The sequence below is a fragment of the Eubalaena glacialis genome, chromosome 11 (genome assembly GCF_028564815.1).
Source record: "Eubalaena glacialis isolate mEubGla1 chromosome 11, mEubGla1.1.hap2.+ XY, whole genome shotgun sequence".
NCBI classification, from domain to species: Eukaryota; Metazoa; Chordata; class Mammalia; order Artiodactyla; family Balaenidae; genus Eubalaena; species Eubalaena glacialis.
In genome coordinates this window covers 22,896,128-22,917,426 of record NC_083726.1, presented here as the reverse complement: position 1 = coordinate 22,917,426, position 21,299 = coordinate 22,896,128, and the positions used below count along the sequence as shown (strand labels likewise).

The window sequence follows — 21,299 nt, the reverse complement described above, 5'->3', positions numbered from 1 at the left end:
ACAGTATTTAGGTATTTAACGGCAACGCAAATGAATCTCCTTAGCAACAGGCTCTGCCCTAAATATCTCCAGGAAAGAGTTAAAGAAACAAAAGACTTCATGTCATATTAGAAATCTGAGCAAAATACAGAATAAAAAATTAACCGACTTAATTATAATTAATGATACTATATATGGAAATGGAGCAGTTTCAACGAAAAGGAGATACTGAACTACTTCAAAACACAGTGGATTGTCAAACGGAAACTTTGGAACAGATTCTAGAAGGGTTTAAGATTATGGATGATTGGCTGAGAATAAGTACATCCCTAACCTCTGAGCCACTACCCTGCTCTGCCCCAAGGTTGTTTGTTTCAAGAATAAATAGAATTGGGTGGCTGAGAGTCAAGGACCAATGCTATGTAGTTGGGGGAAAAAAGACACTAGCAATTCCATACCTAAGCATAGTCAGAAAAAAAAAGGGGGGGGAGGGGACAGGCTCTCTGCAGCTTTATCCTGCGGCTTCTACACAAAGCTCAGAGTCGTTCCTCTCACGTTCACCCACTCTAGGAGTGGAAACATTCTGAGCAGCACTAAGCAGTGCTGGGAGGCTGAGAGGCTAAGGCAGAGGGAAGGGGTTGGAGTTGGGAGTGGTGGGAGAGAGAGGTTGAGCAGTGATTTTTAGAGGCCACAGTCTGCACAATAAACAGGGCGGCTGTCTGTGTTCTAACACGAGTGAGTACTGACAGCGAGAAGCAAATGGCAGCTAAGCTGTGAAAGCATGCTCCAAGGGAGCTGGCCAGATCCCAGCCTAATGCTGGGAGAGGGATCTGGGGGAGAGAGGAAGAAAAAAATAGAGGCAAAAGAAAAATAGAACAGGGAGAGAAGAGAAAGGGATGGATTATAAAAACTCTCATGTGATTTCAAGTCTCACAGGAAACCTATGAAGCCAGCGGAGCAGATATTATTATCTTCTATTTAAAAAGGAGAAACTGAGACCAAGAGTTGATAAGTGACTTTTTTAAGGTCACATACTGAGTGGCAGATATAGGATTCAAAGTCAAGTGACCTGATTCTAAAATAAAGATGAAAGAAGAGAGGGTGCATTTGAAACACTGACACACACCGTCTGTCCTGCCATTTACTTTATAAACAGTAAGTAACATTTTCAGATAACCAAGGCTTGGCCTTTTAAGGGTCAAAATGAAACAATTTTAGCCACTATTGAAAGGCATTTCTGAAAGGTATTGTATTTGTCCTTGCCTCCCTTGAATACTGACTGTAATTTGCCCTCTTCTAGATACATGGGGTTATGATGATGGAAATTGACTCTATATTTATGGACTCCAAATTCAGGGACACCCTCAGGTTCTAAGGAGGCACACAGGTTTTACTGCTGTCATGCCTAATACATTCATGGCTAGAAATAGCTGTAGAGCAGAATCGGCTGACTCAGCTCCTACTTCCCTCACAGTCAGCCCTTCCTTCTTATGTGTGTCAGCTTCTGGCCCCTGCCTACTGCATCTGATCATGTCATTCTCCTGATTAAAATCCTTTTAATGGCTCCCCACTGATTACAGCCGTGGTTTTCAACCCAGGCTACACATTAAAATCACCTGGGGAGCTTTTAAAAAACTCCCAGTGCCCAGATTCCACCACCAAAGATTTTGACTCAGTTGTTTAGGTATGGGGCCCTAGCCTACAGGGATTAATGTAAGTAGCATGGACTGGGGCTTCTGGATTAACAAGGATTGGATTTATCTCCCCCTCCCCCACCTCCCCAATGCCCCTGCTCTCACCTGAAACTGAAAATGGAGACAAAATCTATGAAACACTACTTTTTAAGACATTGGAATGAAGCAATGAAGGAAATTGATATCTGAGAGATGAGAAACAGAGTGAACCCTAAAATTGTCCTAGTTTACCATCTGGAGAGAATTCTCAGGCCATTATGCAGGGAAGAAGAAGCCAGGGAGTCTGGAAGACTCTTTGAATTGAGAAGATGGAGGTGAGAGTCTAGGGAGACTAAAGTGGCTAGACTTTTCTGTATAGAGTGCTAGAGAGGACAGAGGGCTTATCAGCACATGCATATGAGGAAACTATCTGAGGCCAGATTAAAAAAAAATGCCAGAAAAGATTAGTGGAAGTAGTAAGGAGAGCTCAAACAGGGTTGGTAGTAGTCTGCACTATTCAGACTGGGAAACCTGGAAATTCACAGGGCATTGTTAGAATACTCAGAAGCATCTTGCCTCAGTAGTGCAAAGTATAAGCCATAGGCTAACTGATGCTCTGGTTTTGCCTAACAAATCTTAAAAGTAAGACCTGAAAGGATCAAAATATATCCAAGGAGCTTCTCTGTGTCTGATAATGGAGCTCAAGAATATTTATAGGAATACAAAAATATCCAGTACCTAACAAGGTAAAATTTGTAACGTCTGGCATGCAATACAAGTTACCAGGCATGCCAAGAACATTGAGGAGAAGAATCAATCAACTGAAACTGACCCCAAACCGACACAGATGTTAGAAGGCAAGGGCATTAAAACAGTTATTATAACCACATTCCTTATGTTCAACAAGTTAGAGAAAAGATTGAGAATGTTAAATAGAGACCTGGAAAATAAAGACTGAAGTCTAACTTCTGGAGATGAAAACTATAATCTCTGAGATTAAAAGTACACTGGATGTTAGTAATGGCAGATTAGGTATCACAAGAAGAAAAGATAAGTGAACTTGACATAGCAATAGAAACTATCCAAATGAATCACAGAGAGAAAAAATAATGAAAAATAATAAGTAGAGTATTGGTGAGTTGTGGCCCAACTTTAAATGGCCTAATATACATGTGATTGAAGTTTCCAAAGGAGAGGAGAGAGAAGGCCAGGCAGAAAACAACATTTTAAGAAATAATGACCATGATGCAGCCACCAGGGAAAGCAATTTAGAGGTTCCTCAAATATTTAAAAACAGGATTACCATATGATCTAGCAATCCTACTTTTAGGTATATATCCAAAAGAATTGAAAATAGGATCTCAAGGAGATATTTGTACACTGATGTTCATTGCAGCATTATCCATAATGGCCAAGGAGTAGAAGGAACCTAAATGTCTATCAGCTGATGAATGGCTAAAGAAGATGTGGTATATACATTCAGTCTCTAAAAAGAAGAAAATCCTGTCATATACTATAAGGGTCCTGATGAAGAATACTTTGTAGCCTGTGGGAATGGGAGAAAAGGCTGGAATGCTGAGCTTGGCTTAGGTCTGGGTAGTATGTTCAGGCATGGAATGTGGAAGGGTGGATGTGGCTTCTTCAGAGGAAATTTGAAATGCTTCTATTTTAATCAGGAGAAGAGTGAATGAAATCTGTGCAGGGAAAAAACAATGGTGTCTACTAAAATAACTTTTTTAAGGTAGAAATTTCTAGATACTCAGAACATGATTTTCTTTTTTGCACAGAGATGGGTCATTAATAGCTATAATCAGAGGGTTTCAGTTATTCATGAAATTAATTTGTTGCTGAGTGTCTAGACTGTCTCTTCAGGGCCAAATGCCTTGTTTACTTTCATTGTGTGTGTGTGTGTGTGTGTGTGTGTGTGTGTGTGTGTTTACTAATTCCAGTATCAACACTTAGCAGTGCTTATTCAATAATATTAACCCCAAGGCACTGTAAGAATGCAAATTCACTTTAAATGCAAAAGAAAAGCTATATTCCTTCCAATGAAGTTTTAGTGTTTAAGTGCATTTTATTGTGATGTAACTTTATCTCAGTTTAGGTCAATGCTCCAAAGTTGAGAGCAGCATCATAGGTGCAGATACGCAAAACATGCTGAAAGATAGTGGCATCAATAATACCAGCCTTAGCCCATCATCAATCTCCATGCCGTATGTGAAAGGGCTAAAAATCACTTGAAAGTGAGTATTTATTTGGAAAAGGATTGTTCATCTCATATGAGGAACGTAGAAGGGTGCTTCTTCCAAAACTTGGGCCAAGTGAGGCAAGCCTCTGCAGAGTCCTGCGATAAAGTCCAAGCTTGCAATTTAGATGCAGTGAGTGCGGGCGGTAGAGTCCAGGGGCTTTACCTGACACATAGTGTCTGAAGAAGTCTGAAGCCCAGAGGCGGTGTCTTGCTGTCCCGAAGGCTTGTGAAGAGCCAGCTGTACTGTCTATGAGTATAAATAAAATGCTTAAATCCATAGGTCATATATAAAGTTTGCTCTACACTTGAACACTCATATCCAGTTATTTAGTTAAAGCCTTCGGCTTTGATTAAAGTTGTTAACATTTGAAGTGTTGACTAATGTAGCCTCCCTGGTGTGGAAATATGAATATTTTTCTCATTTATTAATGTCCTATAGTGAAAGCATAACCTTTTACTTAAAATAATTGGTCTGGAAATGGAATTATAATATTCTTCTCCCCATTCCTCCCCTGCAATTTGTGAATTTGGTGATTATTCTTCTTGGTTGGGATTATAAGTTATCATTTGCATTTATCCAATACACATATATACAAACACACACTCACAGACACAATGCAAAAAAACTTCTGGGAGTAAATTTAATTCCAGTTATAGCAATGAGGGTAGGGCAGAGAGAAGTGTGACTTTATAATTCTGATCATGAAATAAAAACATCAAAGCAAGTAATGAGTCTAAATTTGATGCTGATAGGACTATATTTCTACTGTATTTAAAGCAAATAAAGTCACACTATTGAAGATTTAACATAAAATTAGAATGTTAACTTTGAAAATTTCTTAGTATATCTCCAAGTGATTAGATTATCACAAAATTTCCCTGGGAAGGTAGAAATGTAATCAACAACATTGCAAAAGAAAAAACAAAAAAGAAATTTGACAGCCCTAAGCAAAAGAGTGATATAAGTATAGTTTCAGCAGCTATTAGGCAAGAAGCAAATGATCTGCTCATCAATTTTCTGTTATAAAAATAAGCCTATGCCACTGACTCACTTTGTCCCAGCCTACCCTTCCCCCTCCCCGTATCCTCAAGTCCATTCTCTAGTAGGTCTGTGGCATGGACATATATACACTACCAAACGTAAAATAGATAGCTAGTGGGAAGCAGCCGCATAGCACAGGGAGATCAGCTCTGTGCTTTGTGACCACCTAGAGGGGCGGGATAGGGAGGGTGGGAGGGAGGGAGATGCAAGAGGGAAGACATATTCATATGAACATATGTATATGTATAACTGATTCACTTTGTTATAAAGCAGAAACTAACACACCATTGTAAAGCAATTATACTCCAATAAAGATGTTAAAAAAAAAAAAAAAAGCCCAAATGATTTTCATGGGACACATATGGGTATTGCTACCTTAATTACTTTGTTTCTACCCAAAGGTATTTAAAACACAACCAACTGCCAGAGTTGGATTTTTAAAGGTATTCCTGTACTTATGAGCAGAGATTTAAGAATGCACTGAAGACTGAACTTTATTTTGTTCTTCACTGGGTACTTTTATCATTATCAATATCGTAGGAGATCATAAGCCTGGACTAGAATTATTTCCTTGGTAAAAAATGAATGGTAAAACTAATGGGAAGAAATTACTAATGTGTTCTACATTGATGTTCACAGATGTATAAATTGGACAGTGTTCAAATTTATTTCATCTAATCAAAATCCCCTTAGTAGGTACACAGTGATAAAATAAATTAACATTGCTTTTCATAATTGCAATACGTTTTTGTTGTTGTTTAGGAAATGGATTATTTCATGGAGATTATAATTATCCATACCTACTTCATGCAGAAAATATGTAGCCCTTTTATTTAAAATTTCCCCCTGGCAGAGCTGTAGAGATTTTTCAATAGCAGTAAAAACTGTTGTGTAAACTTGGTAATACCATATGGAAGGCCTGAGTAACCTTCTGAGTAAAAAAAAAAAAAAAAAAAATTCATGTACTTATGCACTGCTAACTAGTTTTTAATTCTAACAAGCCTTTGGAGAGGACTATAATTCAGGCTAGAGATTCACCCAGCTAGCATCTGCAGAGGGAAACATTTGCCTGACAATCTCTCTCAATATTCATACAACACTAAAATATCAATACAAAAGTGAAAGTAATGTTAAATATGTTATTATTGGTCATGGCAGACACAGGGGTAAAACAGAGCTATTGATGAAACGTCAGCTTCTGAATATGAAGCATAGATTAGGGAATATGGGAAACAATAATTGGCAAAGACTTCATTTTCTAAGTCTAGACCACACAGGCCTGTAAAACTGGCAATACCTTATGTCTTAAAAGTTTATGCTTGATCTCCACTGCTGACAATGCTGCTATTAAGATATGAGATCTCCCTTTTTGACCCACCTCCTAGAGAAATGGAAATAAAAACAAAAATAAACAAATGGGACCTAATGAAACTTAAAAGCTTTTGCACACCAAAGGAAACCATAAACAAGATGAAAAGACAACCCTCAGAATGGGAGAAAATATTTGCAGATGAAGCAACGGACAAAGGATTAATCGCCAAAATATACAAGCAGCTCATGAAGCTCAATATCTAAAAAACAAACAACTCAATCAAAAAATGGGCAGAAGACATAAATAGACATTTCTCCAAAGAAGATACACAGATTGCCAACAAACACATGAAAGGATGCTCAACATCACTAATCATTAGAGAAACGCAAATCAAAACTACAAAGAGGTATCACCTCACACCGGTCAGAATGGCCATCATCAAAAAATCAACAAACAATAAATGCTGGAGAGGGTGTGGAGAAAAGGGAACCCTCTTGCACTGTTGGTGGGAATGTAAATTGATACAGCCACTATGGAGAACAGTATGGAGGTTCCTTAAAAAACTAAAAATAGAACTACCATACGACCCCACAATCCCATTCCTGGACATGTATCTGGAGAAAACCATAACTCAAAAAGAGTCATGTACCACAATGTTCATTGCAGCTCTATTTACAATAGCCAGGACATGGAAGCAACCTAAGTGTCCATCGACAGATGAATGGATAAAGAAGATGTGGCACATATATACAATGGAATATTACTCAGACATAAAAAGAAATGAAATTGAGTTATTTGTAGTGAGGTGGATGGACCTAGAGTCTGTCATACAGAGTGAAGTAAGTCAGAAAGAGAAAAACAAATACCATATGCTAACGCATATATATGGAATCTAAAAAAAAAAAAAAAGAAAAGGTTCTGAAGAACCTAGGGGCAGGACAGGAATAAAGATGTAGACGTAGAGAATGGACTTGAGGACGTGGGGAGGGGGAAGGGTAAGCTGGGACGAAGTGAGAGAGTGGCATGGACATATATACACTACCAAATGTAAAACAGATAGCTAGTGGGAAGCAGCAGCACAGCACAGGGAGATCAGCTCGGTGCTTTGTGACCACCTAGAGGGGTGGGATAGGGAGGGTGGGAGGGAGACGCAAGAGGGAGGGGATATGGGGATATATGTATACGTACAGCTGATTCATTTTGTTCTAAAGCAGAAACTAACACACCATTGTAAAGCAATTATACGCCAATAAAGATGTTAAAAAAAAAAAGGTATGAGATCTCCACTACTCTCCCCTATTCCTATACTTTGGGTAGCTTTGTGACTAAAACCTTTATTAGGTTATTCAAATAACCTTGTTTTTCAAAGGCATTAATGTGCTCCACCAAGAAAAAGATCTTTGGGGACTTTTTGAAAGATTACAATTTCAAATGTATTTGTACTTTTCAAGTCACAACTTTGTGTAGTTTTTATTCATGAAAATACTTTGAATAAATTTATACTCAATGTGAATGTATTATTAGTTGTTTAATATCAAGAATAATACCATATGAAATTGGAGGCTTAGTCAATATGATTTAATGACTGAAGTAATTTGTAATTACATCAGCAGTCAGTCTTCTCATCCTCTGTTCTCCTCAGCAGACCGCTATATCAAAGACAGCCTCCACCTGCACTTCTCTCTTCACTCTACATAGAATAGAAGTTATTGGAGCCATTGGGTTGCCTTAAAACTAGCCACTCATTACAAAGGTTCAGCATGGGACTTGTCCTAAAAGGCTTTGCTCTAAATCAAAGTGACCGTACATTCCTTCCTGGCTGTAAAAAATAAATTATGGGTACTTAATACAGAATTGCTGGGCCCATATATTATATATGAGATTATCTTACATTTGGATACTTTCCCTCACTAGTTGGGATAAGTGAAAGTCTTGAATTTGAGACCAGTCGAAAGCATCGTCAGCCAGGAGGTATACATGGTGCCTATCTCTCATTTTAAAACCCAACAGCCCTAAACCATCAAATGAACTACTCTGTAGCAGATCTAAAGGGCGTAAAAATTTTGTTCTCTGATTTCCAAGTCTAAAGGTACAGACAGTTTGTCCATAATAAGTATATTTATGGAGTTAAATGACTTGCAAAGCCTCCTCAAGAGTGTGAACTTGCCCATAAATTCATCACAAACTTTAAATTCCATCAGTTCACTTTAAGGAAAATATACTGGGTTGGTATTAGATGCAGATGTTGTACTCCAGGCCCAAGGAATTTGGCCTCAAGGTCTAAAACACAATGACTATGTTTTCCGATTCTGATATAATGCTTGTGACAGGTACTTCTCTCCAGATTGGAGTCAGATTGTATTACAGCAAAAGTACCTTCAAGAGTTAGTAAGGGTGGGGCTTCCCTGGTGGCGCAGTGGTTAAGAATCCGCCTGCCAATGCAGGGGACATGGGTTCGAGCCCTGGTCCAGGAAGATCCCACATGCCACGGAGCAACTAAGCCCGTGTGCCACAACTACTGAGCCTGTGCTCTAGAGCCCACGAGCCACAACTACTGAGCCCGTGCACCACAACTACTGAAGCCCGCTCACCTAGAGCCCGTGTTCTGCAACAAAAGAAGCCACCTCAATGAGAATCCCGCGCACCGCAACGAAGAGTAGCCCCCGCTTGCTGCAACTAGCGAAAGCCCGCGTACAGCAACAAAGACCCAACACAGCCAAAAAAAAAGAAAAAGAGTTAGTATGGGTGGACAGACTCTAGGTCCATCCACCTCACTACAAATAACTGGGAGGGAGATGCAAAAGGGAGGGGATATGGGGATATATGTATACATATAGCTGATTCACTTTGTTATACAGCAGAAACTACCACATTGTAAAGCAATTATACTCCAATAAAGATGTTAAAAAAAAAAGAACCAAATGGAATTCTAGAACTGAAAAACAAAACAAACAAACAAAAAAGAGTTAGTATGGGTGGAAAAGGCCATTGTTCTGTCCCAGCTCAAGGCTGGTTAGCCCTGTGGGTAGTGATTTAATGCCCTGAGCCTTGGCATTAAACATGGGGCCTTACGGCATCACTGCCCTGCAGTCACTGCAGTCATCCACAAGGCCTGACCACAGTGACTGAACGGGCATCTCTAGGCTGCTGGTACACATAGCACTGGGGAAAAGTGTGGGTCCAAGCCCACACCTTAAATATTAGCCTCAGTACTTGAATTTTGAGAGACATATAGTCTTGTTTTAATGATCCTTGCTTCAATGAAAACATTTTATAATATAGTTCCATTGGAATCTGTTCTTTTCAATGAGGGATTACTGCTAATGCAAGTTAAGTGAGTGACTCATGTGCTATCTATCCAAAGTATTCATTCTTCAGTGGGGAGCGATATTATTCAGCTGTTACATAGAGATATTTATCATTGACTAGAAAGCAACTTAGCTGGAAGCATGTTTGTTTGATCTGTGGAAGATCCCCCTTTAATAAATGGCTAAGAGTAGCCATAAAATGAGTGTCGAGTTCTCAGTGGAAAACTAAAATCTCCTTGATGCAACCAGAAAGCAATACAGTTTCAGTTGCTTCCACTCAGACTAACAACAAAATTAATCAGAGGCTTTTAGTGAGATAGTGAGTTCCTTCTGAAATAATGAAAGCTTTTGTGAAAGGATAAGAACAGAAAGCTAAGAGTAGCTGATGGCAAATTAGAAGAAGCAGCCAAGAATTTGTCCATTTAAAGTGATTTTTAGATTAAAGTTTTTATAGATGTTCCAGAAAAGATATTATTTTTAAGACAGACTTCTAAAGCAAAGAATAATTAGTTACTACTAATTAACCATAATTTAAAATAATTAATGACATTCAGTACATAGAGACCGGACTTTTGGAGAGAAAATGTCATAAAGACTAGAACAGAGTGCTTTTGAACCAGCAGAAATGTATTTGCTTTGTCTTTCAGTTTATGAATGCTTTTTTTCCAGTTACTAGAATATAAAACTTAAGTCTAAGAAATTCTCTGAAAGATTAAATGATTTCTCACTTTTGAAAAGAAATGTTCATGATACCAAATAAAATATGAAGGCATGATAATTATGCTATCTTTTCATCTCTTTCATTCCTTTATGCCATTAGAAATAAAAGAGCAGTAAAAATAAAATGAGAAAATGATCAGTATCAAAATCAGTTAAACAGGGCTTCCCTGGTGGCACAGTGGTTAAGAATCCGCCTGCCAATGCAGGGGACACGGGTTCGGGCCCTGGTCCGGGAAGATCCCACATGCCTTGGGGCAACTGGGCCCGTGTGCCACAACTACTGAGCCTGTGCTCTAGAGCCGGCGAGCCACAACTACTGAGCCTGCGAGCCACAACTACCGAAGCCCGCGTGCCTAGAGCCTGTGCTCCGCAACGGGAGAGGCCACCACAGTGAGAGGCCCATGTGCTGCAGAGAGGAGTGGCCCTCGCTTGCTGCAACTGGAGAGAGCCCGCACACAGCAACGGGGACCCAACGCAGCCAAAAATAAAATAAATAAAAAAAATAAATTTATAAAGAAAAAAAGCAGTTAAACAGATTTGGTTGATCTCTTTGGGCTCGAATACATGGCAACATATATTGGCCAGTTTTTATAGAAAATCTATGCCAAGTGTATGAATAAAACAAACAATTTAAGATTAGGTATAAGCCCTGGAAAATAAAATGTTGATATTACAGCAGCTTATAAAATAAGAAAAAAGTCCCTTCAAGTTTGGGGTTTATAAATGCAGTTAAGGAAAAGAGACAAGGAAACATAACAGAGATAAAAAACTAAAAATGATGACTTTAATCTTTAAAAATGCATAAGAGCAAAGAATAGAACAGGAGCCTATTTGTTATCATGTTCATATCCTAAAGTGACAAAATTTCCTAAAATGGAAAGCCCGAAACTGCTTGGAAGTTTTTCTGAGATAATGTAAAACACCCTGAGAGTCCTCTTAGTTCCCACACCAAAACTTAAAAAGACAATCATTGTAGAGCTTGACTAGAATCAGAGAGACATATATTCAAAACAGAAGGCATACCTGTAAATCCTTGTTGGATGTCCAAAGAGTCACAAAGAAAGAAAAAATTACCCACCTATGGTAGGAATTATCAAGTGTTGAATCGTTAAGGTGTCTTTAAGAGACCAACTTACATTAATAAGTTCAACCTCCCAGATTTTTTTCAACAGGTCCATCGATGTATAGCCATTAATCAGAAAGGCTTTGGTGTAGTCACCTAGTTCAATGGAATCCAGCCACTCAGCAACAGATGTGGGATGGTAGCCATCATGGCCAATGGGTCTCATCTGTAATTAGAAAATCACGTTAGGATTAATTTAAGCTGTTTACTTTGTGTTCCAACAGCAGAATGCATCTTGGAAATTTATCTGATATGAAGCAACAGATCTTTCTGGATAAGAAAATAAGTAAACCCAAAATACTTTATGCACAATTCTAAATTATCAATAATTTCACGCTGAATTAGTTTTCAAAAATGCACCCAGAAATTTCCAATTTAGCTGCTAAATCAGCTCCATATTTGAGAGAACTAAATATGTCAAACTTCTGTTGCAGACATTATTGGCATTCCGTTGGACGGAACTTAAAATGATGTCAGTCGAGCAGTTTTAAATTCAGTGCTGAAGGCACAGGGAACTGAACTCCCAAAATGGAGATGATAATTCTCATATGCACAACATCAAAGCATGTGAAAATACTGCATGACTTAAACATCCAAAGGAATTCATGCTTATGCAAGACATGTAGGTAGTGCAAACATGCTGGAGAAACATACTGCTGTGGTAAGCCAGTAAAGAAGAGGCTTTTGGGTGTTTAAGGACCATGTGTTCTACATAGACTCTACAGTATGTTAGACAAGAATAGAGAATTCGCTGGCAGACAGATTCCTATTTTTTGTCAGCTATATAAAGATTTATTTTTTTACTTTAGGAGAACAAAGAAGTGTGACAGCAACATAATGTTTCTGAGTTTAAATTTGAGTGTCAAAGTAATTTAAGCAAGAGAAACTTCTGGCATTAAAATTTTGTATGGATTATTCTAGCCTTTTGGTTTTTATTTGAAATTTTAGTTGAATTTACAGTTCTTGGTTTTTGAAGTAACTCACTTCTAAGACTTGCGCTGCTTTGCATGCCATACCATAACATCTAATACTTCAGTTATTAAGGACAGCTGGCACCTCATCAACTTGATGTGATCCTTCAGTGAAATTCATGATGGGAACAGCAAAACTGGGCAAAATACAACATAGATTTTCCTCTTCCTTCAGATTCAAGGAGATAAATATTAACGGAAATCTATATGATTCTGATTTGTGAGCAGAGAAAAGATTAGTCTGGGCATCAGGGATTCAGATTTTAATCTCAAACATGTTAGGCTTTCTGCCACTATGCAGTGTTCTCATTTTTGAGATTCTCCTTACTCTTTTTTTTTGGAGGGGGTGCAAAGTGTTTATTAGGGATCAACATCTGCGGAAGGAGGGGTGAGGAAGCAGGGCTGGACAGGAGAGGGGCCGAACTGTGGTGGGGCTTGATGGCACCTCTGTGAACCATCTGGGGAGCTCTGGCACAGTTTAGGCTAGTAGAGTGTCCCAGGCAGGGCAGATATGAACAGGCCTTTGTGATCTGCCTCTCTGTCACTGGATGTTGCTGCCTGGGAGTAGCGTGCTCTGGTGAGGGCTCTCTGCCGTGGAGGCAGACCCTGAAGATGCTGACGGCTGGAGGCTGTCTGCTGACCACTCTCCCTGGTGCTGGGCAAGTCCTTCCTCGAAGGGAGTTACAGGTGGTACATTGCCATGTCTTCCAGAATACCTGGGATCTCGATTCACCAAATGTTACTATATTTGGCTTTTGCCTTTCACTCTATACCCACTCACTCATTCACATGCACACAACACTTATTTTTTAAATTTTAGGTGAACCATTGGAAAGACATTTCTCCTGAACCATTTGCGGACATCATGAAACTTCATCCCCTGATACTCCAGGAGCATCTCCCAAGAACAAGGACATTCTCCTACACAGTCACAGTATCATCACCCTCAATAAATCTAACATTGATAAAATTACGTTACCTAATATGTAGTCCATATTAACATTCCCCAAATGTCCCCAAAATGTCATCTGTAGCTGTTTTTTTTTTTTCCTAGCCATGATCAATCAAAGGTCAAGGCAATTATATTTTCAAGTATCTCTTCTACCTTTTTTTTTTCTCTCTTTTCTTCTTCTGGGATGGTATTTACTCCTTCATTTTTAAGTTCTCTTTTCTCCTTTTCTCTTTCCTATTGCTCCACTCTCCAATCCATTTTCCATTTTGAGGTTGAAATGTCCTCTCTTTTAATATTGCCATGTAATTCATTATTTTGCATTAGGGTCTGAACTACATCAGACTTTTGTATTTCATTCTTACATTGACTGACTCATTTTAGCTACTCATTAAATGTTTGTTCACATAACACTTAACTCAGTGTTTATTACACAGTAGTTACAAATGTAAATGACACCTCAGGAGTTGCAAAATGAAGTTTTAGCAGCAGTTACAAATAACCGGATACTATATATATGTGTAAAATTGGCAACTAGGACCCAAAGCAGAAGCTCAAAGGTATTAAATACTTTCATATTCTACAGAGAATTACAAAAATATTGGGGCCAGGGGCATTCTCCAGGACTTATTAAGAGGTGGCTGAACCAACTCTGCTACCTTGAATAATCACCCCAGCCTTAGGAAACTCCCTGGCTGCCCCAGTTGACACAAGGAAATAACTGGAGAAAGGGGAAGAAGGAAGGAAGAGAGACTCATTAGCTTTGAAATTAATATCCTGGCAGGGAGGTCTTGCTGTTAGCCATCCAAGAAGCTGATCACCCCAGCACTGGATACTGGGGACGAGCTTAGAGAATCTTGATGAATCAAGCTGGGGTAGAGTCAGATGTCCCATACCAGAGAACTGTGCAGTAGGGTCCCCATAGGTCACCCCAAGCATTCACACTCCATTCCTTTGAGAGAGCACCCAGTGGCCACCTGCCACACAGAGGTTGTTGATGATCAGCGTTAGCCAAAGAGCAATGACGGCAAACTCACCAGAGCTCTGCAAACCAAACCCAGTCAAGTATAAGGAAGTATGCCTTCCCCCCAATCTCTCCTTCTCTAGCACTAGGGAATTTAGAATCAGAAAAGAGAGAGGTACCAGTCCCTTGGGGGAAGCCTAAAATGGGGTAGGGGTGGGGGGAGAAAATAAAACTGGAGGCTTAAATGGATAGGAACTGAATTTTCAATATTTTACATAACTGGAAAGCTACTGGATATGTCTGAGATAACATTAAAAATAGTAACGAGAGAATCAATTGAGCTTGGTTGAAGGCAGGATTGGAAAAAAAATGTCACATGAGTTTCTGCAGACTGCTCAGAAATCTGGTGCCTCCTGTGAGGCAAGTTCTCCCAGACCAACCTTAAGGAGGTGAGAGGGAGGGAAATGTTTGGTGGAAAGATGAGAGACGGGGGCAGGGTAGAGAGCAAGCGTGAAGAGAATCTAGGAAGGGGTACACTGACGTGTGCAGGGGCAGCATTCATCAAGCTGCTCATTTGTTAAACGTTTAGCCAGTGCCTATGCTGATAAATGTTGTGGAATAGTACACAACAAAACAAGTTATAGTCTCTCCTGCATAGAAATTATAACCCTTATTTAAAAAATATGTGAACAGATGAACAATAAATTATGAAGGCTCTGCATACCTGAAGACAGGAAACCATTAGCGCCAAGTGAAGTTACAAAACTAACTTGACACGTACTTAATGGTATGCAGAATGGTTACTGCGCTGCACAGCAATTTCCTTCAAAGCAACTCTTCCATCTGTTCCTTCATTTCTGTTCTTCCTGCCACTACTCTGTTTAGGTTCTTGTTGGTGCTTATAAAAACTAACGCAATAGCCTTCCACTTGGCCTCCTACCTTTGGTCCAGCTTATACCATGATGCTACATCAGTCTTCCAAAAAGCCAGGCTCTTTAAGTTAACCCTTGCACAAAAACCTATAGTGGTTCTTTCTTGATAAAAGCCCAAATGTCCTATTCCAGCATCCTAGGACAACTGAGATCAGGTACAAACTTATCTTTTCAACCTAATTTCACACTACTTGCTATATGTAAACTAATACATATGATTAGACACATGAGTATGTCTAAACAGTATGTTAATTTGCTAAGCATTCCATGAACATGAACTGTGTGTGCAAGACACATTCATTTCTTTGCTAATATCATTTTCCATGCTTTTTGCCATTATTTCTGGAGTGTTTCTCCAGGATTGGCTTCTTGAGCTCTAAGATACAAATTTCCAACCATTTGTAAAATATCTCACATAGATGTCCTATAGTATCACCAACACAAGCCAAAAATGTATCTCCTTCAGCTCACAAACTGGCCCTCCTTTTGTGTTTCCCAACTAAGTTAATGGGGAAGCATCACACTACTGCCCACCTAGATGCTTAGGAGTCAGCTAGCTTTCCCCATTCTGTTTTACCATCATATCTAATTAGGCCAACAAGTCTTATATATTTGATTTCCAAAATGTCTCTCAATTCAGTTCCTTTCTTCCAAAATGGACTTTGGAATCTGACAATAATATCTACTGCAGTATTGTAAGGATCATATGACATAGGGTATGTGAACTAGTGCAGTGTTTTGAATACATATGTCTTCAGTAACTCTTAGTTCCCTTCTCTCCCCAGTGCCCTAAATTAGGCCCATGCTTATTTTGAAACTGTACAATGTTGAGTCCTTTGGCTGCTACTCTTTTCAACTTCCAATCAAAACTCTTCTTTCCTCTCTCACCCCTCCCAACTTCCCTCACTCCTTGTCTTTACTACTTTGTTTTAGAAAGAGTTTATGACTGCTAGCATCTTTATACTCCCCCTTCCCACAGCTGACAGTTATTTTTCAGAAATATATCTAACAAGGTCCCTCAAGTCGATTGAATTGTTGGTCTCAATTCTTCGCTCTCTTCCTGGATTAGAATTATGCCTCTGTGCCCTTTGCTGAGGGATCTATATTGAACCCTGATGTGGCTGGAGTTACTTCTACATCCCATTGATGTTGGTCATGTACTTGCTTGGCCAGTGGAACAGGCAGAAGTATCAGTGTGGTGGTTTATAGATGAGGCCTCTGCACTCCTGTCATCTACTCATCCTTTTGAGTCCTATGCTCTATTACAAGAAAAACAATTGTTGACTAGTTGCATAACTGCTGGTCCTAGGAGAAAGATGAAGACTTGTGGAGCAAACCTAAATCTAGCCCGAAGCTTGGAGTCTACCCCAGCTCGCTGGAGCTCAGGTGAGTCCAGCTGAAGTTAGCTGAACCACAGCTGACCCGTGGACTCATGAGTAAGGAAAATAAATATATATACATATATTTTGTTTCTATAAACCACTGATATTTTGACATATAGGGGAAAACTGACTAATAGAGTCACTCTTTTATTTCAAAACCCTTGGTATTTGCATTAGTCTGGGTTCTCCAGAGAAATAGAATCAATAGGCTGTGTATATACACATGCAGAAGCCCCAAACCTGGCAAGTGTGAAATGTGCAGCGCAGGCTGGAGACTCAAGGAAGAACTAATGTTGCAGCTCAAACCTGAAGGCAGTCTGGAGGCAGAATTCCTTTGTCTTCTTTGGAGGACCTCAGTCTTTTTCTCTGATTGGATAAGTCCATCCACATTATGAAGGGTAATCTGCTTTACTCAAAGTCTAACTGATTGAAATGTTAATTTCATCTAAAAAAATACCTTCACAGTGACGTCTAGACTGGTGTTTGACCAAATATCTGGGTACTGTGGCCTAACCAAGTTGACACATAAAATATTCCAAACTCTTTATGAATCCACCAGCAAATGCATCTACATGAGACTGAGAAAGACTAGGGAAGCTAAGTTAACATCAACATCCTACCCAAGTTACGTGACTGTCATCTAGTAAACATCTATGTACTGCATTCTCACTAATCCTAAACCAAGTAATTCTTTATTTTATGAGTATGATTGTTGGGGCATAATCCACTGTATTTCTAGTAAACTTCCATACTTTTGCTCATGCTATTCTCTCTTCCAGGGATGCTATTTTCCCCCTGTTCTCTGTTGAAATTCTTTCCATTCTTAAAAGGTCCTGTTCAAATGCCATCTCTTTTGTGACGTCTTCTCCAAAGCTACCCTTACTCCCAAGTCAAAACTAATCATACCTTCTACTAGGTTTCTGTAGTAATTTGCATAAAATTCTATTATAGCTCTATTAAAGTCTGATTTCTATTATAGTTAGAGAGGTGAATGTCTGTCTTCTTCTTTAGACTGTCAACCTCTTGGTGATGAAATAAGGTCTTAGCCACTTTTGTAGTCTCTCACATGCCCAGCAGAGCATCTCACATATGGCAGGCATTTGCTAAATGTTTATTAAATTAAGTGATTTAATGAACACATGAAGATAAAATGACAAATTAATTTTAGTGGTATGGCGTCCATTTGTGGGGGAGATTTGTATTTTTTACTACATATTATGAAAATGAGGGCTCTTTTTATGGTCTAACAGTAATGTTTACAACTATTTAAAACTATTTAAAACTACCAAGGACCAATTCCAGGTAGTATGCTGTATCACAAAATGCACTGGGCTTTGTTTCTGTAGCCTGGCAGTCATGACTCTACTACTAACTAGCTGTGTAACTATGGGCAAGTTACTTCACATCTCTAAGCTTCAGTGTTCTCATCTATAAAATAAGGGTGTTAGATCAATGATCTCAAAGTTCCTTTTTAGTTCCTAAGTCTTACAATTCTATAATTTGTATATTAATATCAAATTAGTGTCAGATTTATTTATCCAGTAAAGAGAAAAGAAGCCCAAAGGCAAAGAAAAAGATTACAGGACAAGATAGGACATTTAGGTTAAAGGCAGATGACATCCACACTTCTTTCCTTGAGTGTACCCACACGGAGCACAGTGACTGCTTTCTCAAATTAGCAGTGTTTAAACTCTTTTTCCAGCAGGCACATCTGGCAGGACAAGGCTAGACAGAGACAGCTCCAGGGGCTGCCGGGCCTGCCATACTGCTGAGCAGGAATGGGAGTCAGGCACAGTCTGTAATCTGAGAGGCAGAGTGGTGGGCAGGCAGCAGGCATTGTAACAGAGGTTCACAACAAGGCAATACGATTCAACTAGTTGAATCCCAAAGTCTGGGGAAAACCTAAGTTGGGATAGAAATCAGAGATAGCAGTGAAGAAAGCTTCAGTCTCTGGAAAAATGAGGATATATTGGTACATTTTACCAAAGATCTTCCTTGTTGCTCTTGATGTCTTGTTATTCTGCCCAAATGTGCACTGACTTTCCTCCAGGAGCCTCTTAAAGCAAACCTGGCCTCAGAGAGGGCACACTGTTAACATCACAGGCTACACAGCAGGCAGAGATCACTGACCCTAGGACAGTGCTCTGTGGTGTCCTGGGGCTTCAAGGGGGCCAATTATAAGACAGGTGAACAGTCCAGGTTCTGAAACTGCCTGGTCTACTTCAGTTGAATAGCTCATATTTTAAGTCTTTTACACAGGTAGGAAGAGGAAGGAAAGCTTTCTCTACTTTAAAAAGAAATATTTGAAAACCACTGATCTAGAAGATTTTTGTAAGATTACATGATCACTACAGTTTTATTTTCTTTTAATTTGTTAGTTTTATTGAAATATTCTGGGTTTGTTGTATATGTATGGACATGTGTATATATATATATATATATATATATATATAGTCTGTCATTCTCTCTGCCTGAAACCAGCTTTATCTGCTGAGACAAAGATAATACCTTATAAAGTGATAGAGCCACAAGATGAAAGGTATAGCAAGAGGAAGGCAATAAAGATAGTAAAAGGAAACAAAAGAAGAAAAAATGAAATTACATTATAATAGATTTGGGATTAAATTTAAAAAACAGTTCTCAATGCAACAAGTTATGAAGCCAGCATTATGATAGTGGCATGGTAATTAGATCAAGAGAATAAGGAACTCAAAAAAGTCAATAACAAATTTGGCAGATATTTTTATATCTGAAAGTGTTACAAAATTGAGACAGAGACCCATTGTTGTTCACCCAAAACTGTTCTCTCTTCTTCCATAGTAATGGGGCTTCAATTGAGCTCGTGTCTGCCTAACTAGATTCGAGATACACTAGCTTCTCGTCTGGTTGCTTCCATGAGAATACATTTGAGCCTATGGGATGCCAATGAAAGTGCTGCGTGTAACTTCCAGGTCATCTTTAACCTAAAAGGTTCTTTGCTCTAGAGTTGCTTTTTTTTTGTCTACTCTTGAGCTGAAACATCCGTGGCTGCAGCCCAGCTTCGTCCACATGGGCAAAACAATACTCTAGAGTTTGGGAAATGCTTCTCAAACCTTAATGTACATGAGAATCATGTGGGAGATCTTAACCTGCAGATTCTAATTCAATAGGTTGAAGGGAGACTCTGAGATTCTGCATTTCTGACAAGCTTCCTGGCGATGCTGATGCTGTCAGTCTGTGGACCATACTTTAGAGGATGATAGAGGAACAGATGGAAGGTCCTGGGTCCTTCCACAGTTGCACAGAGCAGAGTCAACTTGTAAACCCAGACTGCTCACTGTCAGACAATTACGTGGGAGAAATAAGCATTCTGTTCTTTAAACAACTAGGAAGTCTCTATTTTAGTGGCTTAGCCTTTAATAAAAACAGAATTAAAAATTAAATAAGGCAACTTCACGTAGAACATTTAAAGGAAGCCTGTATTTCCATTTGACAGTATGTTGCGTTGTCTTTTGTTTTGTGAAGCCATGAGTTTTCATATCTGTTGCCATTAAAAGAAACGTCATTTCTTTTAACTGCCTTTGTTGGTATCTTTCTGTCAGTCATGCCACCATCCCTTTGTGACAACTATGCAAAGGATAAGAGGGGGAAGTGTAGAAAACCTCAAGTTTCTAGCTTTGACACCTGGGTACATGGTGGTATTACCAGCTGAGAAAGAAAAGAAAAATAGAAGGAAATACACGAATAATTTTGAGACATGAGAAATTAAAGATGTTGGGGAATAGCACGTTAAATTTGGGGGAGAAGTCTGAGGGGACATATAACCTTGGGCAGCAGCAGCAGCACACGGGGAGTCTTGGCTCTTCCACGCATTAGCTGTATGACCTTGAGTAAACTACTCAACCTTCCTAAGCACCCATTTTCTGATTAGTAATGTGAGAGAGAGACAGAATGTCTACCTCTGAGGGTTGTCATAGGCATTCAGTGAAATAATGCAGGTAGAGTTGAGCCCAGTGCTCAGCACAAAGAAGCACTTGATAAATCTTAGTTATTTTTATCACATGGGGGAGCTGAAATCCTACATGGATGGGACTGAAGAGGGTATGTATTGATAGTATGAGAAGAGAAGTGGCCTGAGGGAGAATCACCGTTTTCAAAGTGAAGGATAAGAATTATATTCAGGAGACGAAAAAGGGAATAGTCAAGACAACAAGAGAAGTGAGGGAAAAAAAGTTGCAAGGAGGCTGTGGGCAGCAGTGCTGGAATCTGCAGAGGTCTGCTGAGAAGAGGAGGGAGAAGCGCTCGTGGCGTCTGGCAAATAGGTCTCCACACCTTACTAAGAAGAACCCAGAAGCTAGTCTGTGCTGGGTTGAGGTGTGAGTTAGAGATGAGGACGTAGAAAGTGCAATCTAAATGATTCTGCTGAGGAGTTTGTATGGGAAGAGAAGGAGGGAGAGGGAGTTTTTAGAAATTACAAGGAAAAGGCATGGAAAGGAGTGACAAATGAGGATTCAGGGCTGAGGAAGGTCAGACACACAAAGGAGTAAGAGTCCAAGAGTGCAGTGGAGATTGGGGTGGGGTAGAGGGCTTGCCTTTTGCTCTGGCGATTTCTGCTTGCCTTTCTTAGAAATTATAGCATGAGAGGCATAGTTAGAGATAACTTTGGGGTTAATAATTTCTGTGTTAACAGAAGCTACCTGGCTTGGACTTGGCGAGA

General features: G+C 39.4%; 1 protein-coding gene across 15 annotated transcripts in view; it reads right to left on the bottom strand.

Moving 5' to 3' along the window:
* Nucleotides 1-21,299, bottom strand: part of ANKS1B (ankyrin repeat and sterile alpha motif domain containing 1B) — a 1,182,139-nt gene that overhangs the window by 300,195 nt on the left and 860,645 nt on the right. For all 15 annotated transcript variants that reach the window (XM_061206227.1, XM_061206228.1, XM_061206229.1 and 12 more), the window contains one exon: nucleotides 11,419-11,571. In XM_061206227.1, the coding sequence (XP_061062210.1) occupies nucleotides 11,419-11,571 (153 nt within the window). The remainder of the gene's footprint in view (nucleotides 1-11,418; nucleotides 11,572-21,299) is intronic.